Source organism: Eucyclogobius newberryi, unplaced genomic scaffold (assembly GCF_026437365.1).
Source record: "Eucyclogobius newberryi isolate DKJ021-1_F unplaced genomic scaffold, fEucNew1.0.hap1 SCAF_9, whole genome shotgun sequence".
Taxonomy (NCBI): Eukaryota; Metazoa; Chordata; class Actinopteri; order Gobiiformes; family Gobiidae; genus Eucyclogobius; species Eucyclogobius newberryi.
The window spans coordinates 7,675,451-7,700,754 of record NW_027316532.1 but is presented as its reverse complement, the minus strand read 5'-3'; the positions used below and the strand labels follow the sequence as shown (position 1 = coordinate 7,700,754).

Genomic DNA, 25,304 nt, shown 5'->3' with positions numbered 1-25,304 from the left:
CTCCTTCAGGCCAAGTACGAGTCAGGTTTGGGGAGATGCAAGCTCACTCACTTTAAGGACATATGCTTTTTCTGCATTTTATATATCAAAAATCAATGAATAATTTGCTTTTGTTGTTTAGTCTCTTTTTAGCTCAAATGTTACGTGGTGGGGCTTTTGGAAATGCTCTTCTTTTGGCAATAATATTCCACAGTATGGCATAAAAATGCATCTATCTGCCTGGAGAATGGGCCATACAAAACTTTCTATCTCCATTGAATCATGTACTACCTCCAGTTTTACTTTAACAACAAAAAAACTAAACATAAAAAACATATATGGATTGCCAGTTATGTCCTTGTTGAGTGATGCACAGAAAATCTACCTTGACAACTCACTTCAACAGGACTTTCAACGTTCTGGTGGAGGAAGAGAAGATGGAAAGGTTGAAGAGGATGACAGAAGATGGAAGGGAGAGAGAGCTTTTGTACGAACTGCTGGAGGAGTAAATGGCTGAAAGACAAAGGGAGCAGATTGTGATTGGATGACAGAAACGCTGCGATAGTGTAGTGTTTTTATGGCTTTCATGCTTTGACGTTGCACGAGTGTCCAAACCAACATATGACATTTGAAGACGTGCAAAGGAAGAATGTAAGGGATAATTTAGCGACGCTGTGGGGACATGTGTCCTCTGCATTTGACTTATTCTTTCAAAGTCCTGGGTAATTGGTCCGGAGAAGGCGACCCATCGATTGCGGCCTAGATCAGGTCACAAGTCGCTGAAATGAGAGGATTATAACCTATTGTACATATTCAGATCATCTAGAGCGATGCTGGGAAACAGAACACAGTGACGACTAAGATGAAGTGGAGGTTTCAGAAAAGAGTGCTAGGTAGACCGAGGCAAAGGATTCGATGGAAATACACAACAGAAAGGAAAAGAGAAGAATTCCAACCCAGTCTGATCCTAATTAACGATGCCATTTGGACTCAAGACCTATAAACAAAATTCGATTACTCACTTGAAGAAATTACTCTAATGTGTTTGGATGTCGAGTTTGACTTGAATGAGCCCAGTGGCAACTTTAGAGCAGTAAAGAAAGTGCTGAGTCATTCCGTGCATGGCTAATGTATTTCACGGTGCTCCAGAGACCTAACCCCAAACATACAGGAATTTTCCACACAAATGTCTTCCTTCTGCGCAAATCATCGCATTGGCCGCGGTCTGGTACAGTTGCATAAGTGGCACCGTTTAGGTCCACCCCCACTGCCAGATATACAGAATACTGTAGTATCAGGGGAAATAGTGTCGGTACTTTCTGGATATAGTGGTGAGTATGGGGGTAAGTGTAGGGGTTGAGGTACAGTCAGTACAGAATGTGCAATTGTGGCTTCTCAGTGTGGAGTTTTCACAGGGCCGTTTCTAGCTTCGTAAGGGTCCGAGGCCAAGTGTAGTTTGGGGATCCCATTTAGCAAACTATAATTGAGTGATTCCAAATTTTGTAAAGATCTATAGATGAATGAATGGATGACTAAAAATAAATAAATAAAGCTGAGGATATTTAATCAGATAATGCTACATGCAAAAATACCAAAAGTGAAGTATCAATCTGGCTAAATATTCACTGGCGGTGTGTTTCTCCAGGCTCAGGGCCCGGCTTCACATCGTCATCCAAGCATAACAAATGTTGTTCTTAATAAATAAAATCTAACTTGTGTCTGAATTATATGTTTTAATCATAAGGCCAATTTCAGCAATTCACACAAAGACATTTAGTAAAAGTTTGCGTGGCTGTGAGACGTGGCTAAAGCTAGAGTAAACAAGAAACTACTACCATTTTATCATCAGCTTTTCTGCATTTATTTCACTTCTCTGCACCTCCACTTTGCGTTTTAATGTCTCTTTATATAATACATTGGGTTTGGCTGATGTAGATGCATTATGCAATTTGAAATAAAACATTTTCGGTCTTGACGCGAATGCAGTGCATAAATAAACAGAAAACAGCCGATGCTAACGAGCGCTAGGTTTGTTTTTCTAAATCTGTCGGCTCAAAATGTAAAGCCGGGCAATTCAACTTAATTATCCTGAGGGTCGGATGTATCTGAGTGTCAAGGCCTCTGTTTTGCATCGCATTTCACATTAAACTGAAGACACAGACTGTTCCGATCCGCTCCAAAGCGAGTGAAAACAAGTCTATTGTGTGCTTAGCTAGAATTGGCTCTGTGTTTTTTAATCATGGGTCTACACAGTTTCCCACACATCGACCACAAACACGCACAATGAGTCAATCCTCCACCTTGGATTTTTCTAACTAATTCATCTTTTGTGTGTGTGAATTAGCTTTTGATTATTTCTTTTTTGCAGCTTCGTGAATTAACATACAAGGCCATTCTCACTCGTCTCATGTACTGAGAATGTCTTTTTGTAGCACAACAGATTCAAACTTTAAAGTCAGGTGGGTCTATGCCTGGACATCTCTCCCCTTTCTTTCTTTGGCCTCAGTAAATTTCCACTGCTGTCTGATCGGGGGATGGGGTGAGAATTGGGTCCCAATTTGGGTGGGAGCGAGGGAGGGTCAGTTAAAGACAAGGGGAAGGTAATGGCCCATAAACCGCTCTAAAGTTAGTTCCAATATAATTTCCTACTTTCATGCTGTAGTTTGTTAATATGCAGCTGTTCGAGTTGTGGTTTGGTTGCTGTAGATCGTCCTATATAAAGGTGTTGCTTTGCCTAAAATGTCCCACAGAAGGACACTAACTGTATCTATTTTTTATTTATTCAATTACAGGTGTTGCTATGGCGAAAACGCATTGAAACGCATTTTTACTGTGGGCGGGGGTCACCTCTCTACAAATCTGGATGACTATCTTGTTTTAGGGTGGTTTGTGCCTAGTTTTGTTTTACTTCTCTAAACTAAGACTAAACTGGGATTTAACCCGGGGAGGAGGGGCTTCAAACCTGGATCTCTGGTGTAAAGGGCGTCATCTATCCTGTTGAGCTATCCTCTCATACCATGTGAGTGTGGTAAATGGATACATCAGATGACTTCAGTGTTGTTTAATGAATGCCTGTATTTCTAACTAACATCTAGTCATTGTAAACATGAACAGAGCCTTAGCCACAGACAAAGAGTCTCTAAAATATAATTTTTAAGTCAGTTTGTTGAAACTTGGCGCTGCTGTTGCTTCTCTTCTCCTCTGCACATGCTCAGTCAGGGCAAAACCTGCAAACATCCTTGACTCCCACACAGGTTTATTCAGCGTGGTTTGAGCACAGATCCATGCGTTTGAGGCTGTGTTGTCCTCAGAGCAGGCCTATAAAACACATTCCTTTTTGACAGACATCTCACTATTAAAGAAGCTGTTGTCTGCTCTGGTTCTAAAAGCTCGTGTTAGAGAGCGGAGCATGAACGGGCCCTCTGAACACGGGCCTCTGAACACGGGCCTCTGAACACGGGCCTCTGAACACGGACCTCTGAACACGGGCCTCTGAAGACGGACCTCTGAACACGGGCCTCTGAACACGGGCCTCTGAACACGGGCCTCTGAACACGGGCCTCTGAACACGGGCCTCTGAACACGGGCCTCTGAACACGGGCCTCTGAACACGGACCTCTGAACACGGACCTCTGAACACGGGCCTCTGAAGACGGGCCTCTGAAGACGGACCTCTGAACACGGGCCTCTGAACACGGACCTCTGAACACGGCCACAGACTGAGAATGCTGTGGGAGTAAAAGAAGCATGCTTCCCGTGCAGTACAGCTCAGCGGCCTGTAGAGGCCACTAAAAGACACTGTGAGGGCTTATTTGGATATATTTTAGAACAATTTATATATAGTTGTCATTCATGGTAATTTTACATTATATTAGCCAATCACTTATTGCCCTGACTGCCCTGACCACACGCCACTGGTATGTTTTGATGTCAGTTTGTGTATGTTTTTGATTAGTTTTATTGCGATTTAGTTCTGGTTTAGGCCTAATCCTTCATTAGACCAGATTTGGAGCTTTTGGATCTTGTTTTGACCTGATTTAGAGTTTGTTTGGTTCTGATTTATATGTGGCCCAGTGCAGTTGTTTGACTTTGATGTGGACCTCATTTAGTCCAGTGTACTTGTTTAAACCTGGTAGTTCCTAAATCTGTTGCATTTCCCTCTTATTTAGTACACGCCTTTATCTGTGTCCAAGTTCATATAAACATACTATAGTAGTACTGTCACAATAATAACATTTCAAACTGTTTCAATTTGATACCACAATCATTAAAAAGTGCTCCTTTGTAGGTAAGTTTTGATAGAATAGACTTTTTCCACACAAAATTATTATACTTTCTTTATGTTTCAATGTGGTCTTATACCAGTTCTGATTAAGCTCAAGGTCTTTCTGAACTGGTCAGGAAAAGTCACATTTTTTCCTGTTTATGTGATGTTATTGTGTCATAGTTAGGTTTGATACTAGTTTTAGTACCGATACTTTTGATAACAGTAGTGTGTCAAAGCACTTTAGATGTTTGTTAGAAATCCTCAGCTTTAAACTATGAACAACATTCAGTTTCTTTGACTTTAGGTCTATTTACATTGGTTTGGCCCCTCTTTGACATTGACTTGCCTCGACAATAACAAAATGTTCCCAAATGCCATGTTCTCAGAGTGGGGTTTTTTCTCTGTTTTTTTCTCACTTGTTCTTTGCAGCGGTAACTTGATCCCAGACGTAGAAAGAGAACATTTGTAGGAGGAAAACATCTGGCCTGTTCTTGCCTACAGAAAACAGGTGAATGTTTATGAGGGCAATTACTTTAAAAGGACAGACAACTTCCTGTCATGTTTAGTTTAGCATGAAGTGTTAAAATATGTAACTTGGTATATTCCCTGTCGATGGGTAAACATTTGACTTCTACTGTGTGGCTCAAGTATGCATATTTTGTGTGTGGTTTAGACCACTTAGAAGCAAGAATATGCTGAATCAATATAAGTATAATAGGAAAGTGACAATCATAAACAAAAAAACTAACATTGTATTGGTACTTTACTGTGTCTTTAACATCTTATCATTACTCCAATTGTAGCTACCGACATGTTAGCAGTAACTTGCAGCTGTAACTGTGTGGGGGCTGGACACACTAGTGTACTACATCTGCCCCAAAATACAGTAATGGTTACAGTAAACTGTATTGTTATTTTGTCACTGGAAAATAATTGTGCCCTTATCATATAGAACAAGTTGTAGTCAGCATCCAAAACTCAACAAAAGCCAGGAAATGACTAGTGTAAATTATTATGTTGTATATTATGTGTTTATAACGGCTGTGTTGCTGTCCTGTTTTCACATGAATCTGCTTTACCTTTTGTCCATTGTGAACAAGACCACTTTGGAAACGAGTCCTTCCACCTCGGACCTCTTAAACGTGCTTGCATAGTTTACTTATAATAGAGGATTTTTGGTGCGCAATCTGAGTCTCATTTCCCCGTGGCGTGGACAGCCGAGTAGTTCTCCCATATGTCAATAATTCCTTGCGTCCTACTGCACACCTGCAGCCTCCTTCCCAGGTAGTAGCATGTTTCCCTGGCTGCACATGCGTGGTTGATATGCCGATGTGTGTTTACCAAGTTCCTTCAGTGTATAGTACAAAATGACGACAGAGAGATGAGATGGGATCCGTCGCGCTAATAAACAAACTTACGTGTAGCAGCAGGATTGTTGCGTGCTTCTGCATGAGGTTTGACGGTAGGCGGCGTCTTGGAAACAACAGGAGGGTGGGAGGTGAGTGTGGTGAGTGTGCGCATTTCTAAAAAAGGGACTAACAGTCGCTTGAGATCTCAACTCGGCGAAAAATCCTCCATTTTTCCTTTAAGACAGTGGAGACACTTTTGGACCATCCCAATCTGCATCAAAGCCAGTGGTGGGCCGTCAGGGCAAGCAAGGCCTTCTCTGCTAGCCTAAACATAATCAGAATATGATTAAAAAATATATATATTTTCCCACAAATATTTATTTCATTATTCCCCATTTCATGGCTTTTCTCTTGGTTGCACTGCTTCTGCCCCAGGTTGAGATTTGGAGTGCTGGTCTTTATGTTAGATCTTTATCCAATCATATTCAGCCATCATGTGTTGTCAAGGGTCTAAAATCTGCCGAGGCCTTCAGACTCAACAGTGAGGGTGCTTGTAGTTTAAAGTGAATGGAAATGAAAATTATGTGTCAACCAATCAGCTTCAGAGTTGGCTATTGTACGTCTGCAGCTGTTACACAGGAGCCAGCTAGCAGGTGCATCACGTGCACGTCTTTTGATTGGATCACCAATATTGAGAAGCAGGTCCTATGGGCGGGGCTATGCAAAACCTCAGAAACTCTGAATGAGGAAACTGCATTTGACAGACACATTAATCTGTGTACTACGAAGCTGTTTTTTCAACCCACAATGTGGAAGAAGGACAATATATCGATTTGGTCGAGGATATAATTATAACACCTTTCTCAAGATAAACTTTTCAAGAAAAGTTAGACATTGTAAGAAGAGGTTGTCCAACGCCGATGCTGTTACAGGCGGGTTTGTTCCCCACTTTCAAAGTTTGAAAACGCGATGAAAACTCATTGAAAACGCGTTGACAACGAGTAGAGAACGGCGTGGAGAACGCGCGGACATTTGCTGGAAAATGCACGGACACCGGCGTTAAGAACGCACGGAGCGGACACCGGCGTTAAGAACGCACGGAGCGGACACCGGCATTAACAACGCACGGAGCGGACACCGGCATTAACAACGCACGGAGCGGACACCGGCATTAACAACGCACGGAGCGGACACCGGCATTAAGAACGCACGGAGCGGACACCGGCATTAACAACGCACGGAGCGGACACCGGCATTAACAACGCACGGAGCGGACACCGGTGTTAAGAACGCACTGAGAACGATGTGGAGAACAATGTGGAGAACAATGTGGAGAACAATGTGGAGAACAATGTGGAGAACAATGTGGAGAACAATGTGGAGAACAATGTGGAGAACAATGTGGAGAACGAGCAGACAACTGCGGAGAGCGGAGTGGAGAACACACGGACATCAGCACAGAGAAGGTGAGGCAACGCCTGTTTAAACTGCGTTTCTGTCTAAATGTATAGTGTCTAGAGCCATGGCATCATAATGATGGTAATATGATGGTAATAAGAGGTGGATTCATTCGGGTGGGACTGTGTATGACCTCACTGAAGGCCCAAGCCCCAGACCCACGGCCCGCCACTGACCAAAGCGAACCAGTGGAAACAAGCCATTACTTACACCTCATCATTACATAACTTCAACTCTAATTTTGTTCAGACTTTACTGTTTCTTATGAAAATGATAGTTCCCTTCATTTGACCACTCCCCCAGTAATATCATGGTCTTCCTCAGATCATTTGTGCGCATGTTCATCAGGGGTATTGTGCTGGAGGATTAGCCTATAAACCTCCTGAAGCACAAGGACATGCAAGCTCCACAATCCAAGAAATCCTTTTGTGAAATTTAGGAAGGTCTGGGGTACCAATCCATCATTTGGGAACTACTAATTTAAAAAGAAAAGTGACTTCTTGACCATTTTTAAAAGTATACATTTACTTGTAGCAGTGACATGACATTTAAAGGCCCATTCCAGTCTGCTCTGGTTCTTGATCACAGTCAGCTGCAGTGCACATGCATCAGCCTCACAAACCTAATATTACTCTACACAAGAAGCCTCATTGTTCAAACATTGGTGGCTTTTCGGCACAAATCAGGACTGAGCCAAGCAGTCAAAACTCATTTCCCTCGGAGAGTACAGATAAGACCTAAATGTCTAAGTTTGAAGGTGGTCTGGACTTGCTTGGACAGCTGCTGAGGTTAGTTGTCCCCAAGTTTGTAACCAAGGCAGAGGCCAAGACGGGGGAGGGCTGTGGTGACACTGGGATGAGAGACGAGGAGGGAAATGCAGACTCCAGATTAGATAAGGATCAAACTATTCCGATCAGAGCTTCATGTGGCGTTAGCGTGATTGTGCCTCATCTGAAAAGGGCCAAGGATCGCGTTCGACAAATTATATGGTAGCTTGGTTTGTGAAATAAAGAGAGAAAATTGAATTAGGCGGAATTTGACCTTATTCTGTTGTCGCAGTAGATTTATCAGCCGCCTCAGCCTCTCCATCTGCTCCTCTTCACCATCACCAGTGTCTCTACACCTGGGGCGAGGCATTTTCCCTCACACAACTTCTCCATTCATTGCATCACGTCCAAGCGCCAAAGTTCATATATAAATGCCTTATATTAAAGGCACTACTACACCTGATTGGTTTTCATGTAATAAAGGAAAAATGTGCTTTGTACTGTAAAAGCAGCTCGTTGGGTCAAGATGAGAACACTGTGTGCTGTTTGCATCTTTGAACCGGGATTTAAGAATGTTATTTTGTTTTAGTACCAAACATTGGAAAGTTTTTAAAAGGCATTGGTTACTAATGTGGAGGTCAGGGCCACTCAGTGGGGGTCGCGATGTATGCGCTGGGGGTCGAGAGATGATTTTAAGATGTAATTAAGATGATTAATTAAGATGATTTTAAGATGCAACACAATGAACTACAACAATAAACACAATTAAACCACGTTTTAAGTGGTTTATATCTTGGAATTTTGCTGTAGGGATCAAGAGTTGGTTTAAAAGTTATTTTGTCTGAACAGTTTGGGAACCCCTGGGCTATAGCACCATTAATTATTTTGAAATTCATTATAATGTACATGGAAAACTGCCAATAGGATCTTTTTCTTTTTCTACAAGACATACCGAGCATATGTACTGTATACATATATTTTTATATTATATAATTATTATTATTATTAATAACATGTTATTCTTTATTATAATAATATTCTAATTTTGAACTTTTAATGATAAAAACAGAACCCAAGACCAGAGAGAGCACAGGAGATAAAAATACAATTAAAACAGAAGACATCAGAGAAAATTAAGGCACATTTAGTCCAAAGTAATTGTCCATTTTCAAATTTTTGCCAATTTCCATAAGAATTTCTGTCCAGTCCTGGATCGTCGGTACAATTTGTGTCATCTTTTTCGTGAGGGCCTTTATCCCACAGCCAAGAGTTCACTCCATGGCAAGAGTTTGAGCGTTTGGTGTTATGAAAACACGAGACATACAGTAAATTGTCCCTCAAAAGCAAAGCTACTTTCCTAAAAACAAATAACAAACTTTACTCTTTGTTTAACCGCTGGAGTAAGATAAACACACATCTGTTCTGTGTTTGAGTCTTTTTTCTAACGTTGCGTAAATGTCACTTTAGCTTAACCGTTCCTAGTCTTTCTTGTAGATCCACAGACAGGGACAGTCTCTGAATACAAATGTAAGACTGGAACGGCTGATGTGCTCATTATTATTGTCTGGACTGTATCCTACGGCTGAAAAACATTAGAATGGTTTAGCTGAACTACAACTGACGCATATATATATGTTTATAATATTTTGTCATGTTGTGCTTTATACATATTCACTTATGATTCACTTATGATCTATATCATACACTATAAATGATAATTACAGACATTTGTATATAAATAGCAATAGATGTAAATATAAAAAAAAACAGTAATATGATATCAAATGTAGGGATAACTAAGTCATTCAGATTGTACATTTAATTATTTATTGGTGGATAATATTTTAGAAGCTTTTTTAGTCTGTAGATTTTCTACTGTCTCAACATAATATTTTTGAATGTATTTAAATGGGCAGTTATTGGGGCTGACATTATTCCATTTATAACACTGTATATAATATTAACCATGTACAACTTGGAAATTGAATACAAAAATAAGTTTTTGTCCAAGTTATTCTCACACTTTTTTTCCAAGTTTGATTCCCACAACACAAAGATAAAACAAAAAAGAAAAAAGTACACCACACAAAAACTAACATACACATTCATGAAATAGAACTGATCATTTTTTATGATACAAATATACACAGGTCACATTAAAAAAAAGCCCTTAAAATAATTACTCAGAAAAAAAAAAAAAAAACTAAAATAGCATAAAACTCTATTTTAAGATATATATTTTCCCTTGATAATATTTGATGACAATAATTGCACTGAGGAGTTGTTTTATTAGATAATTCTTTCACTAAAAGCTGGCGGCTGAACTCGTCATGATAGTGTGTAAATCATTTGTACAACACTGTGATCTTTCTGTGTGGAGGAGATTGTATGTTCTCTCTGAGTCTGAGGCTGCCCTTCACAGGTCTCCCATCACTTCTGACAACTTTTCCTAGTATCAGCAGAAGGTCAAATGCAATCTACTTTTTAAACTTAATGTCAATAGAACATATTATGCAAAACACTATTTATATTTATCGAAGCCAAGCAGTGCAGTGTTGTCTGGCAACTAATAGCTCTTGTACAAACATGTCTAAGGCCACAACAACCACAGACAAACCTGGTTCCACTCTCTTTCAGATCATATCGCCGCTGTCCCTAGGAAAGACACTTGACACACAAAACACGCCATACAAGACAAAAGGCGATACAGCAGATATCAAACGGACTTGGATTTTGTCCTTGGCCACGGCTTTATTTCCATGACCACAGTCTGGGTCTGTTTGTCTTCATTGCGTGCTCCATATAACGTTAGCATGTCTTCTGTTATGTCATAGCAGTCATAATGCCCCACCCCCGACAACAAGAACATTTCTATAGATCAGAACGTTGCTGCTGTGTTGTTGTTGTTGTTGTTGTTGTTGTTTTATGGCGGTTGGCATCCAAGTGTTGCATTACCGCCAGACTTTATTCCTCAGACTTTGTCGTAGTCCTCAGACTCTGTCGTAGTCCGTAAAAGTACTCCTTCCATTGCTTTGGTGTTACAAAGCCCATGAGGTCATGATATGTCTTTGTGACTAGAATAGTTGTTGTTGTTTCAGAGACCAACCGGCTTTATTCCAGGGAGACTCTTCTTCATCTTCCTCTCCTTCTTTGACGTTCGGTGCTTCCACCGTACAGCTTTATTCTTCAGGCTTCATTCTATAGGCTTTAATATGTCCACTGATGTCGCCGCTTGGTAGCCGTGCGTCTACGAGACTGGACGAGGACAGGAGACCACCCCCACCCCCATCTCGTCACTCTGATCACTCTGACTCCCCACAAGCAGACCCCCATCACTCCGACTCCCATTTAGCGCCTTTAGCCTGTTTTCTATATCTGCCCAATCAAGCTCCTTTGTTCCAAGGAATCTCCCTGCAGCTTTAGCAATGATCCTGATCCTTTCAGTTCTGCTTTGAGTCTGAGCAGCACAGTTTACAACATCCACCATAAAGAGTACAAAATCCTCTCTATCCACAACCAGGGTATTCTCATTAATTCTGGAACCTGCACACTTGGGACCTCCACTCTTGAAACCTTCACACTTCTTGGGAGCCACGCTGGCCTTTCTCATTTCGCCCTGGCTGGGAGCAGCGCTGGCTCCTCTCTCTGTATTTACTCTAAACTCGTTACTTGAAACTTTCTTGACTGCATCTGCATAGGATATACCTTGAGAGACCTTTATTTTCTGCACCTCAGCAGCTCTTTTGCTAAACCTGCATCCCCCATAGGCAGAGCTATGTTCTTCCCCACAGTTACAGCACTTCAGTTTTGCTCCCACGTCACACTTCCCATACTCGTGGTCTCCTGCACATTTACCACACCTTTGCCTCCCTCTACAGACCGCTGCAATATGCCCAAAGCGCTGGCACTTAAAGCAACGCAGGGGCGGCGGAACATATGGCCTGACGCTATAGCACATGTACCCAATGAACACCTTACTAGGCAGGCACCTCCCTTCAAGTGTTACCATTACCGACAAGCTGTCACATCTTACCCCAAACCGGGTCACCTTCAAACGCCTAGCGTCCACCACCGTAACTCCCGTCAAATTCTCCTTAACTTCATCCACAGACGTCGCCGTAGGGACACCTACGATAACTCCTCTGACCGTGTTTCTTTCAGCATTAGACACAAGAATGTCCTTTCCACCCAGACGTTTAGTTCCAATCGCCTTCCGTTGCTGAGCCGCGTCCTTGCACACGACCAGCAGCGAGCCATCTCTAAGGACACTCGCACTCTTGATCACTCCCACAGCTACAGTTAGGCTCTTTGACAATGCCACTGAATTCCACTCCTTAAAGGATGCACTGTCCTGTGCAAGCTTTATGATCACCTTACAGTCTCTGCTCTCACCCCGGATATCAATAGCTTCAGCCTCATCCTGCTGCTCATTTCCAGAACCCTCGGACGAGCTAAGGGACTTTTTACGTTTCCGGGCGTTGCTGCTGTGGAAACCCAGCCCTTGACTACATGTTTTTAAAAAAAAAGAAAAGTAACCTCTTCTTCCACACAAACAATCCTTATCTCCTCTGAAGTGTCTCCACAGCCACACATTGACAGCACTTTGTACAAAATGTCCAACGGGCTCAAGTACAAAAGACAAAGGCGTAAAGTCAATATATTGTGCAAAGCTGGATAATTATGTGGCAAAACATGTGCACAGCGCTTTGGTTTGTGTGACCCATGTGTGAGAAGGAGAACGTACAATTGGACCATTTGTTGTCTTCAAACGTATGTGAGGCAATAAAAATGTATGTAACAATTTGCAATCTGTTTTTAATTCTTTCAATGGCTGGACTATCCATGGATTGTAACTGTTGCCATAACAATTACAAAACTAATTATTTGATATTTTCACATAGGTTTTTACTTTAAACTTTACCAGACAGGGACAGATGGGTCTGATACAAAGGGGGACATATTGACTGACATATTGTTTGTATTTTTCTTTTGTTACTGTATTTCTTTTTTAATTCAGTCTTTGTACAGATGTGACCAGGTTGTGTCACCTGCTTGGAGATAGATCTCTTTAATAACATACACACACAGCCACTGCACCTTTAAAGAAAAACAGTTATGCAACAGTTTTTATGCTTTTCTAGAGTCTTTAAAGTTTCACAATTCCGTCATGATCACGCTCACACACTGACATGTCTTGCCCAAAAGCACAAACACACCATATTTCTGTGTCCTCATTTGATCCCAGCTCAGAGGAGACTGCATATTTTAGCATCCCCGAAGTGCGTGCCTTCAAACATCGTTCTTAAATAAGTAAGTACGTCTGATTCACATTTTTCCTTTGGGCCTTTTTGTCCTTATTGATTTATATTGTGATAGGCCCCTGATTTTTTAAGATCTGAAACATGCAACTCGATTAAAAACAGAAATGTAAATCAAATCAAATCATAAAAAGTAATTTTGGTTTCAATACAAGATGTTTTTTGTATTAGTATCTGGCCGCCCAAAGTGACGAGCCGATTCTGCTTTCTGATTGGTTAAAGCCAGGAGACATGTTGTGCTTTTGTGTGCTCAGGTACTTAGCATTGAACTATAACATAAGTAGATCATCCTTTTACATTTTATTCATTGTAAACTGCAATATTGATCTCAAATGACTTGGTAACAGAATTGACTTCCTGCAGAAGTGATAAGCCCCGCCTCTCCATGGGGTCGCTTCACTGTAACAGCAGATATTCATTTACATGTATTTTTGAAAAGTGGCTACGTAACATTTTAGAATGTTCTGTGTATCACTTGGATTCTTTAATTGTCATATATTTGGAACCAAAAACAGGGATGTAGGCGGGGATAGGGGGTAGGTGAAAACAGGACTTATCTGAGCACTGGAGCCTCAGCTACAGGACAATACAGGATTAACTCAAACTCACGAGAATCAATCAAAATACAACCTACAACTAATGATGAGAAAACACTGTTATTACAAGTTTAAACGTTTAATAAAGTCAATTTGCAGAATATGTCCCCTTTAATAATCGTGACAAAGCACAGATGTAAACATGAACAACTTTGAATATTTGTTTTTTAAATTGAGACTAAATCTAATTGTTCATTGTTTAGTAAAAAAAACCCACTTGATTTAAAAATGTTTACTTTCAATCTTGGGGTAACAGGCTTGTAATGTTATAAGAATATAAGAATAAGAAAAATCATAAAGTATTTTCACTTGTTTGAATGAATAAAATGAATAATAAGATATGTAATTAACCCTGTCACTGCACTATTCTTAATTACTGTCTGCATACAGGAAATGGAAATGAAGCCAATGTTATCATTGCTGCAGTGAAAACAACAGGACTATTTTGGGAGTGACCTGGGTCGTTGGGACATGTGCACTCGGCAGAAGTGAAGTTCTCACGTTCAGTCACTTCAAAACACACTATTTCTAGTGTTTGTGTCTCGTATTTTTCCTTAGGATAAATGGTTGAATTAGTCACTTGTGGCTTGTCATCTAAATCAACATAATGCAGACAACACAATTTACTTGTTTTTGATCATTTTGGATCATATACATGTAAAAAAAACATATTTTTTTCCATATGATATGTATATATTATTCTTCTTTGGTGTTTGATGGCGTAACATTTGTCTATGGGAGTTTTTGTTTATAGGAGATCTTCTACTGAGAGTGTTTTTCAGACTTCCTATAAGTGATCTGTTCTTTTCTTCTGTATCTACCTCTGTATCTACCTGCGTTGCACCAATGAAATTTCCCCATGTGGGACAATAAAGGAATATCTTATCTTAACATTACCGCCAGACTTTATTCTTTAAACTTTATTCTTCAGACTTTATTATTTAGACTTTATTCTTTAAACTTTATTCTTCAGACTTTATTCTTTAAACTTTATTCTTTAAACTTTATTCTTAAGACTTTATTCTTCAGACTTTATTCTTTAAACTTTATTCTTTAAGACTTTATTCTTCAGACTTTATTCTTTAAACTTTATTCTTAAGACTTTATTCTTCAGACTTTATTCTTTAAACTTTATTCTTTAAGACTTTATTCTTCAGACTTTATTCTTCAGACTTTTATTCTTTAAACTTTATTCTTTAAACTTTATTCTTAAGACTATATTCTTCAGACTTTATTCTTTAAACTTTATTCTTCAGATTTTATTCTTTAAACTTTATTCTTTAAGACTTTATTCTTTAAACTTTATTCTTCAGACTTTATTCTGTAGACTTTATTACCCCCCGACTCTTCTTCTTTCCAGTACAGGAATTCACTGGGATAGGCTCCAGTCACCCGCGACCCCAAAAGGGAACAAGCGGTAGAAAATGGATGGATGGATGAATAAAGTCTGGCGGTAATGCAACACTCGGATGCCAACCGCCATAAAACAACAACAACAACAACAGGTTCAAACCCTGTTCCATCTTCTCTAGTGTTGGGAAAAATACTTAGGTGATGCATTTTGTTACATCATAGAGTGTTACAGAATACTGAATACCTGCATTTTTAAATGTATTCTGGAACTTCTATAGGATACAATGACAAAGGCATCTCATGACCTCTTGGGCTTTGTCAAAGCACTGGAGGTCAAAGCACTGGAAGAACAACTTTTAGGACTACGACAAAGTCTGGGGAATAAAGTCTGGCGGTAATACGACACTCGGATGCCAACCGCCATAAAACAACAACAACAACATATTTTATTTCTTGATCTCAGAGAAATGTATTCTGAATACTTTAATGTCAGACTGCATTAAACTAGTGTGAAAACATGACATCAATTTAATACTTTTTTGTTTTACCATTTGTTATGCATTTTAAAGATATGAAAACCTTAATCGCATGTGCATCACCAATTCAGTGCAGTTCAAAGCTTACATTTCATGATCAAATCTTTTTTTTTCTGCACACCAAAAGAAAGCAACTGTACATGGTTACTCAAAATTAGTATTCTGAATATATATTTTCTGTACATGCATTCAGTTACTTCCAAACACATCTTGGTCATGTGACTAGTTTAAGCAGTTCTTAAATTTGAGGAACAAAAACATGTTCCTTTCGATCTGAGACTGTGGCCTCTCTAAACAATCGTGAGTGAGGTCTGGGCGCCGTCCTGTAAAGAATCATTCCCATCCAGAGCCTCCTGATGAAACAGTGAGGACAGGAAGTGTTCTAGCATATTATCTACAGAGGACATTAATGAAAGTCCTTCAACACTCATGTATTAAGAGGATGTGTACATCTGTTAGCAGTGGTTTTAAACGTATAATCAGTGGAATCATGTACAAGGCCTAACACCCTATTTGCACACATGTTCTTATTTAGCTCGTCCCTCAGAATACAGTAAAGGAAAAGCCATGTATGGTAGTAAAAATGTTTATTAAACTATTTTTCTTCAAGTGACATTACATCTCAGGAAATAGACGTGTGCTATTAAAAAAAAAAAAAAAAAAAAGTACAAAAGTTTTGTAGTAACAAAGACATTCATACGTCAGAGATCATTTGGTAACAGTTAATCTTATTAGTACACATTAAACATGATCAATAATACCATCTATAAAGTAAAACGTCAAAGGGCATTGTTAAAGGAAGAGGTCAAAATTTTTGCATTTTAGAGTTAAATGGCCCACAACACGCCATCTCAAGTACCAAAAGTCTACAGCGACATAGTCTTGAAAAAGACATAGCTAAATATACATATACTTCTGAAGGCATTACTTTAGCCTGTTCACTTATACTCGGTCGGCTCCTCCTCTTCTTCTTTGAGTAAACATGTGCGTACAAGCGCTTCTGTAACGATGTACGGGTCGCAGTTCGCAGACGGACGGCGGTCTTCGAAGTAGCCCTTCTTGTCTTGGCCAACGGAGCGCGGGATTCGGATGCTCGCTCCTCTGTTGGCGACGCCGGCCGAGAACTCGTCGATGCTTGAGGTTTCGTGGCGTCCGGTGAGGCGGCGAGCGTTGTCCAGGCCTCCTTTAGGGTCGTAGGCGCGGATGTGGTACATGTGTCTCCTGGAGAGGCACTCGATGGAGTCTTCGATGACTCTGTAGAGAAGGAATGGGTGGTTAAAAAGTAGTACGTGATTTTCTAATTCATTCCCACATAGTGAAAAAATAAAAAATCTTTCCCCAACTACAAATATATTGTAAACGCAGCTCCACGGGTCAAAATGAGACCAATGTGTGCCCTCTGCATCCAACTATAGAGCAGGAAGTGTACTGCTAGCATGCTAATGTTTGTTAGCTTTACTACGATGACAAAACTCACTCATTGATCTTTGACAGTTGTGAAATGAGCTCATCGTTGTGAATAGGGAAGAGTTTAATATGAATAAATTAGTTTTCAGATGTTATCAGACACAGCACTTTAAAGTAGGTATACTACGTTTTACTTCACACTTGAAGATGGTAAAATGCTGATGAAACTAGCATGTTGCATAAGACAAAGCATTGATCCCAGGGGGCTAAAGGGTCACGGGGCACTCGAGGGGATTATAGCACTCTAAGGGCCTTTAAGTACTCACTTGAGACCGCCATCTTCTCTCATCTCCTTTGTGCTGAAGTTGGTGTGGCAGCCCGCGCCGTTCCAGTTTCCAGGGATGGGTTTGGGGTCGAAGGAAGCCACGACGCCAAAGTCTTCACAAACTCTGTGCAGGATGAACCTGGCGATCCACAGGTGGTCCCCCATGTTGATGCCTTCACACGGACCCACTTGAAACTCCCACTGAGACGACACAACATAAGACTTTATTATTTAATCTATCTGGGTCACTGTAGCAGGACCCAAGACCCAAGCAGGGGGGGTAATATTTGAAAGAACATATGCAAAAATGTTATGATGTTGTATTTAGTAAACTAAAAAAAAAAAAAGCGGCTGCAAAAAGAGCAGATAAAAAAAATAAGTTGCGGTGATACTTCAGTACTTTCGTGATAAGAAAAAAAAACTAGAATATTCATAGAGCTTAATTAGCATCTTGCCTCTTTTGATATCGATCTGGCAAATGCAAACAATCCATCTCCCACAGTGGAATTAGAGTTTATATTCGGGCAATTGGGTTTTTATTTAGCATTTGCCAATAAGTTCAATCTTTAAATTAAATGGCAATAGTTTTATTCCCGACAGAACAATTGACTTTTTAAATATTCCAGTGAAATTACCTGAGCAGGCATGACCTCCGCATTGGTCCCACAGATCTGAACGCCGGCGTACAAACACGCCCTGTAGTGCGCTTCTACCACGTCTCTGCCGTACGCCTTGTCTGCTCCTACTCCACAGTAATACGGTCCTAACCAACCAAAAGACAAAACACTGTCAGGCAACGGAACATTTGTGTGGACTAGAATCAGTTAACGTGTCGTACGGGGAATTCAATCCAAACCTTGTGGGCCTGGGAAGCCGTTTGAGGGCCAGGCAAAAGGGTGACCGTCCACGCCCAAGAGAGTGTACTCCTGCTCCATCCCAAACCACGGGTGCTGAGCGTCCACCATGCTCATGATCTTCTTACATGTGTGCCGCAGGTTGGTCTCTGCAGAAACAAAACAGAGATCAATTTAATCATTGGTAGAATATGAGTTTGTTTCAAAATTGTGTAGCAAGTTTATTTGCATTTATATTAAACAGGGACAATGTAGAAGATGCTGTATTATAGCAACAGTTACATCCACAGGCTCGAGGCAAGTGACAAGTGTTTATTCTTCACCAGATGAGCCTTTTGAATAAGAGGGTATAGAGAAGATATAGTGGGCCTTTAAGAAACTGAATATCTTTAGCCTATATAAAAGCTGACATGTAAAATATCACAATTTTAGGTCATTCAATCAATTTGATGAAACTGTAGAACTTTGCTAAATGTAAAGTTATTAATTACTATTTTTTTTCTCTGCAGTCATTTATCAACATCCTTGGAGCGACATGTTTCTTGTAAATCTGATTTGAACGGGACTAGAGCTCCACAACACAAGACACCAATGATTGATCTTGTATATGATCAATAAATCAATTTCTTACTGAAGCATTACAGCACACCACTCCAACAAGCAGTAGTGAGTAAAGGTACTTTGAAATGTGCACGTTTTACAACTAGGAGGATGTTTGTTGACAAAGGTTGCATCAGATTGTTGCTCATGGCACAATTTTTGCATGAATGAACCAGTCTTTAGGTCAATTACTACAACAACAACATGGAAAATATGGTTTAGTTATTACTCCGCTCACCTGCAGGTTTGCGGTTGTACTTGAACACCTCACACAGCACCAGTTTGTTGGGGTCCTTCCTGAAAGGGTCTCTGAACATGGCTGCCGGGATGAGGTACATGTCACTGTTCGACCCCTCGGACTGATACGTACTGGACCCGTCGAAGTTCCACTCTGGCAAATCTGGAAAAACAAGCCACTAATCAATACATTGCAATATGATTTAAGCGTCGATCAAACCTTGTGGCAATGAAGTAAGATTTCAAACTGAAAGATGTAAACTTATAACTGTATACACAATGTTCCATCTGGGTAGAACTGGAACTGAGCAAAGTCATGTTTTATGTAGTTTCTGCAATAAGACAATGCATAATAGAATCAGAGAAGCAATTTATTCTGGATCTGAAATGTACCCTTTTATTGTACAGTTTTAGTACTACCAATATTGAAACATTTCTAAATATCTTAACTAAAGTTCTTGGGCTGCAACAGATTACTTTGTGAATTGATCATTGGTTGGAACTCAAAATGTCTGCCCTTTTCTCTAAGCACATAGCAAGTTTTTTAGTTTGTATTGTACAGATAATTTTATTATTAAATTAGTTGACGATATCAAGTATCAATTAGTTGTCATTAATCGATTAACTCTTTGCTCAGTTTCAGCCTTTACAAACATGAAAATAAATACAACAATTGTAATAAAATCTTATTCAGGCATTTACAGCAAAATTACAATAAATAATCCAACCATAAACATGTTTGAAAGTAGAAACTCTTGATATTGTAACATTAGAGCTCACCCTCTATCGTCTTGGGTTCAGAGTCCAGGGTTCTGCTCTTGCAGCGTAGACCCTCTCCAGACCCATCGATCCAGATGTACGTGGCCTGGACCTTATCCCCTTGAGGAAGGTCCATGTACTGCTGCTTCACAGCTTTGCTCAGTTTGCAACTTAAAGAGGTAGCCATCTTAAGCCCTTAAATTCCTACAGGAGACAGAACAAGATGGTGTGAGGAGACGCATAAAGTGACAGATGGGCACAAATCTGTTGTGGAAGAAGTGTTCGTTACAACCAGATCTAGTCAGCTTGCAGTGGGAATGGCAAGTTATATGAAAGTGGTGGAAAAGGTTATAAAGCTTAAGAAGAACAAAAAGTATTCTTTAGCAGCATTGTAGTCAATTGCTTGAGTTGATTTACAGTTTAGATTAAGGGGCCCAAAATAAATGTTTACAAATCGATACATTTAACGTAACGTAGACATTTTAACGTAAACAAATATTTACGTTAAAACGTTTTTGACTTTAGATTAAAAAAAAATTAAATGGGCCTGAATAAAATGTTAAGATTTAAAAGTCTAAAAACCCAATACATTTTTTTTAACGGTTGTTTTTTTTAAGTTTATGTATGGCAGCATCTTCAAACAAAAAGACCAAACAAATAAGACACAATACAAAAAAGTTAAAAACAAAAATTACATAACGTAAAATATGATATAAAGCTTGACACCATCGATGTGGCCTAAGCAAGCAAATTAGAACACGTTGTATTTTAAGACAGAAAACCCTGATCTAGCGTAACAAAATAAAGGATGCTCCAGGCCCGTAGCATATGTGTTGCTGAACTTACCGTTTGTTAGGTGTAGGAGAATATAAAGCGGTTATAGGAGCAGATGTTAAAGGTTTGGAGGAACAGAAGCGCTCTTTTGTTGTTCATTCCTGCTTTCTCACACAGGCGCACGCGGGATTTATAGCAGCGTACAGCTCGCGGGCGCCTGTGATTGGCTGAGAGCGAACGTGACCAGTGCGTGGCCAGGGTATGCACGAGGAAGGGGTCTATTGTGTGAATTGATGCGTTTCAAATGCTCTGTTTTGGGATTTTATTAATTTTAACCAAGTATAAAGACTCGTTGAAACACGTTAGATGCAAAAAATGCCCCCCAAATAAGGTGTGTTTTGTCGCAGAAGCATTTTTATAAAGTTCGGGGTTTGCTCGACACTGAAGGGGAAGAAAGTAAACACATGCTGCGCCCCCTGGTGACGGTAATACGTATCTACATCAGAAATTGTATTTATTTTATTTATTTTATTTATTTTATTTATTTTATTTATTTTATTTATTTTATTTATTTTACCTGGTTGGTCAATTTCATACATCTGGCCAAAAAAAACACTCATAACATGCTCCAGTAAAACATTTTCAGTTGACAGATAAAAGTGTTGTTCTTGCCTCTGTAGTTTCTTGATAGCGTCAAACTAATACATTGGATGCAGTTGTGAAACAGGTCACTTGTACAAAATAGCTTTCGTAGCCTTATCGTTTTTAAACTAAGTAAAACAATGCAATATTCCCTTCTTAAACAGATACAAAATTACTTTAAATGGTGGTATGTGAATTCCTATACAGATGGAGATAAAATCAATTTAATCTGAATTTTTGTCTTCTTTTGAGTTTAGAGTCCTTTTTGACCTTTCTTTCAGCCATAGTTAAGATAAGATAAGATATGCCTTTATTGTCCACACATGGGGAAATTTCGGCGTTACCAACGCAAGTAGATACAGAGGAAAAGAACAGGTAACTTATAGGATTCTTTTTTAAGCACTCTTAATAAAAAAACTCTTATATACAAAAACTCTCATTAACAAAACACCTGTAGACAGAACCTCTCATATCTTAATAGGGAATGGAGGGAAAAAATAAAGATAAAATAAAAATAGCTAGCATAAGACAAAATAATACTAATAATAATGGTAAAGTAAACAGTCTTATTTACATTAGTTGTATCAGTTATGTATAGTTTAGATCAATAATCTAGAATGGTCCTGTTTTAGACCCGGTTTAGACCTGGTGGTACTCGGAGGGCCAACATTCTGTAATTTTCACTTGTTTCGTTACTTGTTGTTGACTGTGGAAAAGTACCAACTCCTGTCGGCAGTTTGTGGTTCTCCTCCTCCCAAACAAATGCGTAGTGTGAGTGATTAGTGTCTTTTGCCCATAGGCCGTGAGGATGACGTGTGAACGGCCTCTGATTATTCTCACCCCTCACCCATCCAACCTGAAAGAAAACTAAAAATGTAATGTAAATGTCACCTTTAAACATTAATTACAATGGAATTACATAACAAGTGGACAGGACAAGCATAGTAAGTTAAACCTATGTATGTTGAGTATTAGAGTGGCAAAAGGGAACATTAGACCCAAAGCTGGTGTAGAGACCAAGAAAACATTCTAAAATTCAGAATGGAGGCAACTGTAATTGGAATAATAATAAGTGAAAATTGGGAAATTTGGGACTCAGAAAACTCAGAATATCACATGACAAAATATGATGAATGAAAATTTTATTTTATCTAAAATCTTTACACCAAAACATTTTTGAGAGTAGAAAATAGTATTTATTCCACCATCTCTCTCTCTATTTTGACCAAAGAAACAACAATAAATCGCCCTCTTTACTGTTGGCTGGTCTCAAAGTGGTCAAAAACCGGCACGACTGGGACATATCTTGTGTTAAAACCAAGACAAATCCATGGTTTTGGATAACTCTGCTGGGACATGGGACACAGGGCTCAAAAGTGGGACTGTCCCGGTCACTCTAACCATGTTGCCTAGCTTTGTTCAGTTTTATCTTCCAGGAAGTGTTGTCCTCTTCTGACGGTGCATGTGCGAGCCTCTGCAGCTGCGGCTCGTGTTTACAGTCAAACTCAGCACAAACCTCCACTGAGCAGAGAAGATGTTGCATAACTTTACATTTATCCTGGCACACACTGTACTTCAGCGCTGAAAATAACATTACATCATCGTCACAGTTGTAGTAAACATTGGCAGTTTGTTACAATGGCACAGCAGCCAGGTTAAACTTGACTTGCAGGGATAGATAACACATTTTGAATTGATGTTTATTGTTGGCATAATAATGTATAACGCACTTTACACATTTCATGCAAGGTCTTTTACTATTATTTATTATTCATTCATCTCTCAATAACACTTGCTTGTGTTAATTTTGACAAAACATGTACATTTGTTTATTTTTTAAAGTTAAAATGCTAAATTATTATTATATATTATTAAAAATACCCACTTTTAGTTGAAGATACTGCATGTAATTTTAGTCATAGTTTTAGTCTTAATCATTATTTTTTTTGTTTTAGTCAGCAAAAATATGACATCGACAAAAACTATGCCAAAATATTTTAGTTAACAAAAGTAACACTTGCTGGTGGTCAGCTCTATGTCCCCACAACTCAAGTCTCAATTTGCTGCTTTGTAGGTTTAGGGTCCTGTTTGAGGTCAGGGCCTGGTTTTGAATGTATGGTTAAGATAATGTTTTAGAGAACTTTTACTTGTCCCACAACGGGGAAGTTACAGATCAGCAAATTAAATGAAACACCGTGAAGGCAACGCAAAACAACTTAACTTATATACAATAAATCCTTTTATTTTGTAGGAACAATTATTTGTACGTGTTCCTTGACAAATAAAGACTAAACAAGTAAACCACTGAGTCTTCGAAGGTCTTCAGGAATGTAAAAGTAGACCAAATAGTCTGGTCACTCATTGTTTGTTGCTTTGTCTATTACAAAAAAACAAAGTATAATAGCAATACTGAGCAACTTACTTCAGTCAACAAGAACACGATCAAAAGTATGTTCAGTGACCACCGGAGGGCGCCCAAGAGCTACAGTTCATATGCCATGAGTTCATTCATTATAATAACTACAGTGTTTGCTTTAGTCAGAATATTATTTATGTATGTACATTTTGTAAATTATACTTTTAGCATATATTATTTGGTGTTCCATTTGCATCAGACCTATTTAGAGACTTAATGAAGTAAAAATATTCAGGTTTCTGCATGGCCATGACACTAATGACACTGCTGCTGTTGTATTTATGAATGTGAAGCATGTGTAGGCTAATAAAATACACTTAAGTTACAGTATATTCAGGCCTATGTCCATTTATATTAGAGTAAGTGTCTGCGTTTGTCTTAATGCATGAGCTCCTGTCCTGCAGAGGCATTATTATTGTGCTCTAATTGAGTGTCTCGGGTAATTTGTCACCATATGTACACAAGGGTTTGACAACAGATGGCTCTTTCAGATTATGACTCATTTTATTTCATGCTTGGATATTATTAATGATCATGACATAATTCAGCTTTTAAGAACAAGTGATAAGGTGCTGCCAGACAGGTATTTACTGCACAATTAAACAGCGCTCAATACAAGTTTGCAGCTTCTCTTGTTAAACACCAGGTGGCACAATTGAGCTATAATTAAAAAAAAAATCAAAATCACATAATTTGTTTTACTTTAATATAATATAGAGGTAAAACAAATCAAGCCTTATCCTAACATGTCAGTCAGAGTGATTTTTAGAACACATTTTCCTCTTTGCTCTGCTGTATCCTTACACTACCTCTTGTACGTTTAGATACAAATACCATACAAATCAGTAGACCTATATTTATCATATTTAAGACAATTTAACAATTTTTTGTTAAGGTTAGGGTATGGTTAAGTACAAGTCAGTGTTCCCTGACTTGAAAGTATGCAAGAAACATATTACTCATAATACTAGTTAGTTAATGTTTAACATGGTTGCAAATACATTTTAGATCAATCTTTTGCACAAAACGTAGTTAAATAAACAGTTTAAGGCTGAATTAAGTTGTTTTAAAGCACGATACCCATATTAAAAAATCTACTCAATTACAGTAACTATAGTATTTGTACAGTTACTCTCCAGCCCTGCTTATAACATACCACGAGTGAGGATTTGAGAGACTACGAAGTGTACATAAACAATGTAGTTATATATTTTTGTGATCACTATAAGAGCAATTATGTTACGAATGCCTATATTAAAAAAAAAAAAAGATAATATTGTACATTTAAAAAAGTTATAGCATTGGCATTTAATCCAATCTGCCTTCCACTGCAAAAACAGTACTTTGAATAAAACTGAGTCACAGTCTTGACCCATTGTCCCATTTTATCATATTGTAGTTTTTTAGCACAGAAACATTTGCTTCAACTGCTTAGTCCGGCCCTCTCCGGATCAGGGACGACATCATTTATCTCGGAGATAGCAAGCAAACACTTTTAGGAAACTTAAATGATGTATATAAAGTGTTTCATAACGCCAAATGCAAAAAAAGAGAAAAGAGTTTACATCAATAGCACATTCCTCTCATAATGACAAATGTTATGTTGTTTCTGTTGTTTTTTACATTCCGTTGACCAATTTTAGAGATTGGATGTCACTTACAACACA

The 25,304-nt window shown here is 39.0% G+C and overlaps 1 protein-coding gene across 1 annotated transcript; it reads right to left on the bottom strand.

Annotated features, from left to right (window-relative positions):
- Positions 1-16,197: 16,197 nt before the first annotated feature.
- Positions 16,198-20,776, bottom strand: LOC140353666 (glutamine synthetase-like). The gene is made up of 7 exons (XM_072438329.1): positions 20,652-20,776; positions 19,827-20,009; positions 19,048-19,209; positions 18,212-18,358; positions 17,991-18,118; positions 17,357-17,556; positions 16,198-16,877 (listed from the first exon to the last, which is right to left on the bottom strand). The coding sequence occupies exons 2-7, from the start codon at positions 19,990-19,992 to the stop codon at positions 16,562-16,564; spliced, it is 1,119 nt and encodes a 372-aa protein (XP_072294430.1). The 5' UTR covers positions 19,993-20,009; positions 20,652-20,776; the 3' UTR covers positions 16,198-16,561.
- Between the last annotated feature and the right edge of the window lie 4,528 nt (positions 20,777-25,304).